We start from the raw sequence: 8,133 nt of genomic DNA on the forward strand, positions 1-8,133 counted from the left end.
GTGGGTCATCTATGCCCAGGGAGTTCCTGCAGGGGCGTGCTGGACACAGGCCATGCTGCTCCTTGCTCTTTGCCTCACAGTCAGCACCTAGCCCACCTCCTGCTGGGAATGCTAGACTCAAGCCTAGCCCTGCAGAAGGCTGTTGGGGCAGACTGGAGTGGCTAGCCATGGCAGGGACCGTGCTGGAAGCAGCCTGGTGCTCCTGGAGTGGCCTCGGTGCCCAGGGACATGGCAGGATTGGAGGTAGAGAGATGTGGATGACATTACCCCATCCACAGATGGTCACAGAAGGAAGTCAGGCAGTGCTGTGCATACACAGGGGTGTTTGCTATGATTTCTTCCTTTCTCTGCTCTCTGGGAGCACCTGGCTATTTGTTCCATGGTTTTCTTGGACTGTGAAGTTGAGCTAAGTGGCCTCTACTTATCCACTTCTTTTTCTCTTGTATCAGAGACGTCACTCCTTTTTCCTGTCCTCTGAAACCTCATCCATCCTCTACCTGCTCTCCATATTGCCCTCACTTATCCTCAGTCCATCCAATCACGTTTTCCCGTCCCCAGTGCGAGCACAGGCCTCTGTCACACGCGAGAGCCTCTCTCACATCCTCAGGGCAGGCTCGGGGCAGGAGTCCCGGAGCACCCGGGTGCCGTCACCTTCTGCCGTCCCTTCCGCTGTGGGTAGGGCTCATGCGCGCACACGCACACCCATCTTCCCACGCACAGACAGACACACAGACACACAGACAGACACACAGACACACAGACACGCAGACAAACAGGCGCGCCCCGGCCCCGCCCCCGGCCCCTCCCGGCCCCGCCCCGGCCCGGCCCGGCCCCGCCCCGGCCTGGGGCGGAAGCGCGGGGATGGAGCCGCCGGCCATGGAGGGGCCGCTGCTGGTGCAGCACAGCCACAAGTTCGGCGCCAAGGTGGGTCCGGGGCTCCCCTTCTCCCTCTCCCCCTCCTCCCTGCCCTCGAGCCGGCCGGGCGCCCCCGGGGCCGCTCCCGGTGAGCCGCCGGCCCGGCCCGGTGTGACCGCGCTCCCCGCAGCGCTGGAAGCGCGGCTGGTCCGCGCTGTACCCCGCCAGCCAGCACGGCGTCGCCCGCCTCGAGGTGTTCGACTGCAAGGAGCCGGCGGCGGCCGGGCGGGCGGGCACCCGGCGGCTCGCCCGCACCGTCGTGCGCCTGAGCGACTGCACCAGCGTGGCCGCGGTGGGCGAGGGCGGCCCCCGCGCCGGCACCGCCGCCTTCCGCCTGGACACCCGCGACCGGACCTTCCTCTTCGCGGCCGAGAAGCAGCAGAGCGAGGAGTGGGTGGCGAAGCTGTGCCAGATCGCCTTCGCGGTGAGCGCGGGGCGGGGGGGGCTGGCCGGGAGGAGGGAGCTGCGGGCGGCCCGCGCCGGAGGGGACGGGACGGGACACGAGCAGCGGAGTGTGTGTGTGTGGTGGAGCGATCCCTTCCCACCCAGCAGGAGGCCCTGGCGGCACAGGAAAGGAGACCCTGAGGCAGAGCCAGCGGTCCCAGATTTAGAGCACCCGGCCCTGGGACTCTGGTCCCCTCTTGTTGGCTCCTACTGTCAGCTGGGTTGCCGGATTCCTCAGCATGTTGTCGGTAATTCGTGGTTGTAGCTCCAAATTTCAAGTTGGGCTCTTCTTCCCTCCTACAGAGCCCCTCCTTGCCCCTCCACAGACCTGGTGGGGGGCCAGGTGATGGCCGAGGAGCGTTTCTCATAGCACAACCACCCCTGCCTTTCCTGCTGCAGCAGCAGCAGAAGCAGAGCCCTGAGAGCGTTGCAGTGCCTGGCTCCAGGGCGTGCCTGGCTTCGGCACCCACCTGGTTCCTGGCATCCTCAGGGCCAGTGCACCCCCTTGCCCAGCCTTGTGGCTCACTCCTGTCTGTGCTGGGCCTCCTGCACAGCCCCCCAGCCCCCAGCCTGCTGCAGCCCCTGGAGCCGTGGGCAGCCAGGGTGACCCACGAAGGCTGTTTGGGCAGCGGGTGCCCTGTGAGCATGGTCGTCTGGATCCATGCCTGCCTGACCCATGGTCTTGGCTCTCCCTCCTGGGAGGTGTTTGCAGAGCCCTGGGTTGGGCTCCAGCTGATACCAGGATGGTAGTGCTGGGCAGGGCTGCCTGGCAGGACGACTGGCTGCACAGCTGGTGATCCCAGGATCTCCCCACAGGGACCCAGGTGTTTGCTGAGTGTTATTTCCCTTTGTCCCTCTTGCATCTCCCTGCAGTCTGCTGCCAGGCCACGCGTGTCTGTGCACCAGGTTCTGGGCTGACCAGGCCAAGAGGCACTGGTGTGGTGCTGGAAATGACTCTGTGTCTGTCTGGTGTAGTTGGGTTTGCAGCCTTTGCCCTGGAAGTGGCTTGTGGGGCTGAGCTGGGGACACAGCCCACACCCTTGGAGTGGGGCAGGGTAGTGGCCAGGCTGGGGAGCACCTGCTTGGAGCAGGGATGTGCTTGTGCCATCCCTCACACGGGAGCCTTTGTTTGTATGCCTGAGGTCCAGAAGCAAGCTGACAGTTTAGGAAGTGGTGAGCAAAAGGCCACAAGGCTGGCATATGTTCTAGAAAGGCCTGACCTGGAGCAGGAGGCACAAGAGCTGCACGTGGCCTCTCTGCACAGAGCTGGAGATGCTCAGCTGTGATTTCTGGTCATCTGCGTGATTTTGTGTCATGTTGCTGCCCAGAAGGTAAGCCAGCGTCCAGTAGCTTGGGAACTGGGTCCAGAGATCATTTGGAGTTCAAAACAGAATTTTTTTCCTTTTGAAGATGAGGAAAAGTGCAGTCAAATGGAGCCCTAAAGGGCTCTAGCAGGTCAGGTGGCCCTTGACTTCCCAGTCTCAGGCTGGAGTCCTGCTGCACTGGATGCTTTAGCTGAGCGGGAGCTGCTGGTGTCTGCTCAAAGGACGTGAGGTTTTAACAGTCCCCTTTCTATTTAGGAGCCAAACATGAGGGCTGGAAGGCCCTTTTTGGACCTTGTCTCTTGTTGAGAAGCTCGTGTGTCTGGGTTTTAAACTGAAACTCTGGGAGCTTGCCTTCTGCAAGATGTACCCTCTGCTGCAGCCCCCTCCCACGTGGCCCTGAGGAACAGCTCAGTAGCACTGAGGGTTTGTGTTCCCCAGGCCCTCTGGGGGCCTTGCTGCTGGGACACGGTCGCTGACGGTCTGTCTTTCAGTTCTGCATGTGCTAAAATAGAAGTGTTTGCTTCCTCTCTGGGCCCCCCCTCTGCCTGTGCAGGGCAGGACACAGACCCCTGTGCTGCTGGGTCATCAGCCCCTGCCCCACCCCTCCCTGTGACTGGGCCGTGTGGTGCTTTGGGGGCAGCTCTGTGGGTAATGCTGCTGAGAGGAGCTTCTGTCCTTCGTCCTGTCAACCCAGAGCCCAGCTGAGGCCAGAGTCCTGCTTGAGGAAGCCCTCTCTCTGCTGCCTGGCCCTGTTTGTCCATGTTCATGTTGGCTCAGGGGGCCCTGGGGTCTGTCGCCAGCTCTGGACAGGCTGGGAATGGGTGAAGGAGAGCCAGGATGTGTGGGGCTGGGGAGGGCAGTGGGGCTCAGGCCTTGAAGGGCTGCAGGTAGTGGCTGCCAAGGGGCCCAGGGGCTGATGTGGGAAGAGGAAGCTGGGGCTGATCTGCTCTCCTTTGTCAGGGAAGCGGCTCCAGCGATGCTGGCATGGTGGCACAGCATGGCAGAGAGGGCAGCGAGGAGGTGCCGGCCCTGGAGATGGCCGTGAACTCCATCTACTACTCGAGAGACGAAGGTGGGACCTGCCGCTGCCCTGACCTTGGGCCACCTTCTGCGGGGCCTGACCTGCTGCTGCCCCGCTGCTGGGGCTGTGGGGGCACTGCCTGGGGCTGTGGCCGTGGCTCCCCCTGCCCTGCCTGACAGCCCTGTCCCCGCAGTGAACGCCTTCTGGGTGACGGTGCAGCGGACCGAGGCCGCGGAGCGCTGTGAGCTGCGCGGCACCTACGTGCTCAAGGCCGAGCGGGACAGCCTCGTCCTGAAGGACCCACGGACAAACCAGATCCTCTACGTCTGGCCCTACCGGCTGCTCCGCAGATACGGCCGGGACAAGGTGAGGAGCAGGGGCCCCGTGTGCCACGTGCCATGACCTGCTCCCTGGGGGGAAGCTCTTGCTCACTGCTAATGGGCGAGGAGCCGATGTGCCCGACTGGCCTGCAGCAGCCACGCACCAGCCCTGCCGAGTGCCAGAACTGCTGCAGCCCCGGTGACCGCAGCAGGGTCACCCGGGACATCCGTCACCCTGACCATCCTCAGCTCCCTCCTGTGTCACCACACTGGAGCGTGGGCTGGCAGTGTGGGCAGGCATCCCTCTGCATGGCTGTGCAGAGCCCCTTTCTGTGGTCATTGCCCCACTCCCACTGGGGCCATTGCAGCCTCTGCCGCACATCCCCGCCACTGGCTCGCTCCCTTTCTTCATCCCAGCACTCCCCAGCCTGTGCTGTGGGCAGGCACATCCCTCTCTGTTGCACACAAGCTCTCCCTAGCCTCTGGGGACCTTGGCAGTCCTGGCTCTGCCCTGGGTTCAGTCCCTCCCTCCCAAAGGATGGTGGCCAGAGCAGAGGGGCTCTTTGAGACACCACCTGCTCTGGCTTTGTTCAGTGTGTGGGGAGAACTGGTCCTAGCCAAGCTGACCCCTGGAGGTCTGTCCCCTCTCTGGAGTCCTGCAGCAGTGAGTCCCCACTCTGCCTTGCTGCTACCGAGTGCAAGAGGTCCCTGTCATGCTGGGCAGGGAGGAAGTGGTGTCCCTAGGGCTGTTTATAGCAGTGATGGTGTTGGCTGCACTCTGCTGATGGTGCTCTCTGTGGCACGTTCCCAAAACAGAGGTGGAAACTGAGCTGCCTTTGGGGAGCCACCTGGCTCATCCACAGGGTCTGTGCCGGGGCAGGAGGAGAGTTGCAGGGTGTGGGGAGCAGGCAGCTGCACCCACAGGTCCCTGAGCAGAGAGGGGCTGACTGCGCTTGTGTTTGGCAGCACTGACCCACGAAAGGAAGTCTGGCCCCAGAGGCTTCTGTAGCAACCCCAGGGACTGCTGCTGCCTGTGAGAGCACCAGGGAGGCAGAAAATCTACCCTGGTTCAGGGACTGAGGCTCAGGAAGGGTATGGGCATCTGCTGGTGGGAACTTGTGTACCAGAGTGTGTTCAGGTCTGAGCAAGACTTCTTTTTAAAGTACCTTATACCATTAACAGAGCAATGCTGGTAGGTAAATGCTTTGCTTACTCTTGGTAGTCGAGCTGTTGCTTCTGGGCTTTCTCCTGTGGAAAGCCCTGTTTTTCCTCCTGTATCTGTTACTTCCAAATCACTCCCTTCTGTCTGATTACCTTACCCAAGGTGCCCATAGTAGTTTTCCCCTGCTGAACTGTCACTCATCTGCTCACCCTAGTCCCTTCTCAGTATTATTTCCTGGACTATCTGGTGCCAGTGGTTGATGCTGCTGGCATTGCTCAGGTAAGGCAGCAGGTCTCCAGCAGGACCTGCAGCTCTGCCTCTGGGTGCAGTGATGTCCCCTGAGGTGTGCATCCCTGCCCAGCCGCTGGTCACAGCGGGCCCCCAGGGTGGCCCTTCGGGACTGGAAGGAACAGGATGTTCACTGCAGTCTCTTGCAGGATGTGCAGGATCAGTGCCACAGCCACAGGCTCTTCAGCAGGAAACGCAGCCTGCACGGTGCACTGGGCTGGCAGGTGCTGATCAGGATGTGACCCTTCCGCTTCCCCCCCAGGTGATGTTCTCCTTCGAAGCTGGCAGGCGCTGTGACTCAGGGCCTGGAAATTTCACCTTTGAGACCACGCAGGGCAATGAGATCTTCCGCCTTGTGGAAGCCTCCATCCAGGAGCAGAAAGCACAAGTGGAGGAGAACCGGCAGAGCTGCGACTCTCTGGATGCAGACAGCCCCAGCGTGGTGCAGATCCGCCAGGCCCTGGCTGATTGCCTGAGCCTGGAGCTGCCCGCCGAGGGGAGCGATACCCCGGCACCCAAAGCGGGGATGGCGCCCAGGGCCAGTGCAGTGGCAGAGGAGAGAGACGCCACATCTCTGCTGAAGACCCGGATTCTGCCAGAGCTGCCTGTGCCACAGAGCAAGCCCCCAGCCCCCAGCACCCCCCCGCGCTCCCCTCTGCCGAAGGCGCTCCGTGCCGTGCTGCCAGCCGAGGACCCGGCCAGTGTGTACTCGGAGCCCCTGGACTCAGTGAAGGGGCTCCGGCCCTGGCCGGACCCGCTGTACTCGGACCCTGTGGACAGCAAGCCCATGAGCGGGGCCAAGGCACCCAGCGGGGCCTCGGATGAGACGAAGCTTCGGCTGCTGGTGCCGCCGTACTCGGGCGCCTACAAGCAGGTCCGTGCTGAGGGTCGCAGCCAGGCCCCGCCCGGGCAGAAGGAGCACATCTACGACGAGCCCGAGGGTCGTGCTCCCCGCCCGCTGCCCCCCCCCGCCTGCATCTATGACGAGGCGCGGCCCACGGGCAAGGCCTGGCGCACCCAGGGCCACGACGGCAAGGGCGGCTACGAGTACCCCTACAACCCCAGCACGGATGACTACTCGGTACCTGCCTTCCAGGCCAAGGCCAAGGGCTCCAGGCCAGTCCCTGCCCCCAAGCCCCAGGCACCCTTTATCTCCAAAGGTGTGGAGAGGATCGAGGACCCCGGGAGGTGGTGGGGAAGTGCTGCTGCTGAGAAGGAGGTCACCAAACCCAGCCTCAACAGCAGCAACAACAACAATGTGGAGGTGCTGTACAGCCAGGTGGTGAAGCCCCAGCACCTGCAGAAGAAGGAGCAGTCTGTGGATGAGTGCAGCTTGTCGCCTGTCTATGAGGACTTAGGAGAGATATAGGGTGCTGCTGCTCTGTATCTGCCTGGAGGAGACTTGGTGTCCCAGTGCTGTGCTCCTCCATGGGTCTGGGGTGGGGCTTAGGGGTGGGGACTGTTTGGGCTCAGGCAGAGCCCCTCTTGCTCACCAGCGCTGAGGGGCTGCCTTTCCCTGGAGTGAAACAGCAAGAGAGCTGTGGCTGGCACAGGTGCCAGGGTGCTTCTGCTCTGGGGCTGGCTCTGCTGCTGCCTCCTGATCGCAGGAAGCCTGGCTGTGTTGTCCTGTAGCTGTTGCTCTGGCTCTGCTCTGGCTTCCCCTCTGACCAGGCTGCAGGGCTCGGATGCCCATTGTGGTGCGTGGAAGACTGCTTGCCATCAGTCTTCAAAAGTATTTTTATACGAAATTATTTTAATATTAAAGTCTGTATGTCTCAGAATGACATGTTTGCCTGTCTGAGCTGTCAGGATGGATGTCTGAGCTGGTCCTGCTGCAGAGCAGCTGAGCACTGTTCATATGGTCACACACTGGTGTCTGTGCCAGAGTTACTGAGCTAAGGGGGAACAACAATGAAAAGTGCATGCCAGATTCAGCTGTGGCTAGGATGCCCTGATGCCAGGGGATTAAGGGATGTGAGAGTCAGGCTCACAGATATCTTTATGTGCTGATCAGGGTATGGATGTGATGGCCTCCATGCATAAGGCTGGGCAGGGACAGGCTCCAGCTCTGCTGCAGCTCAGTGGCTGTTGATTAGTCACAGGATCTCTTCTTCCCCTAGCTTGATCCCACTGCTGATCTCCCACTGCTCCTGAAAGGCCTGAGATAGCCCAGTCTGGATCCCATTGACTTAAATGGCAAAATCTGTGATCCCTGCTCTGTGGTCTGAGGCTGATTGCAGTGTGGCCAGCCTTGGGCAGAAACCTATGCAGAGGAAAAACAGGTTGTCCTTTTGGTACTGGTAATGGTTTTGAGAGATCTCATGTCCTTCTGTGTAGGGTCAGATGAGGCACCCTGGTACTGGCTGCACCCTTGTCTGGATGGGGCTGCTGGTGACTTGTGCAGGTTTAGCAGCCTGTGATACTGACGGCAGCATGGCAGGCAGGCGACACCACTGTGCTGGACCTGTGCAGAGGGCTAAGCACGACTTCTGCAGCCCTACCTCAGACCCAGGGAGCCAAAAACTGCTGGGGAAGTCTGGAGGATCAGGTTCAGGGCCTCAGGCTGGTGAGATGGTGCCAAGGTGGTAAGCTCTGACTGGCCATTTGTCTAATGGCCAAGTTGCAGGGGGAACCCTCAGCCCTGTCACAATACAGCTC

At 61.5% G+C, this 8,133-nt stretch overlaps 1 protein-coding gene across 1 annotated transcript; it reads left to right on the forward strand.

The window, feature by feature from the left end:
• Nucleotides 1-811: 811 nt before the first annotated feature.
• Nucleotides 812-7,256, forward strand: DOK1 (docking protein 1). Its single transcript, XM_064653710.1, has 5 exons — nucleotides 812-924; nucleotides 1,046-1,339; nucleotides 3,645-3,756; nucleotides 3,899-4,071; nucleotides 5,738-7,256. The coding sequence occupies exons 1-5, from the start codon at nucleotides 862-864 to the stop codon at nucleotides 6,842-6,844; spliced, it is 1,749 nt and encodes a 582-aa protein (XP_064509780.1). The 5' UTR covers nucleotides 812-861; the 3' UTR covers nucleotides 6,845-7,256.
• Nucleotides 7,257-8,133: the final 877 nt, after the last annotated feature.

This window comes from Pseudopipra pipra, chromosome 4, assembly GCF_036250125.1.
Source record: "Pseudopipra pipra isolate bDixPip1 chromosome 4, bDixPip1.hap1, whole genome shotgun sequence".
Taxonomy (NCBI): domain Eukaryota; kingdom Metazoa; phylum Chordata; class Aves; order Passeriformes; family Pipridae; genus Pseudopipra; species Pseudopipra pipra.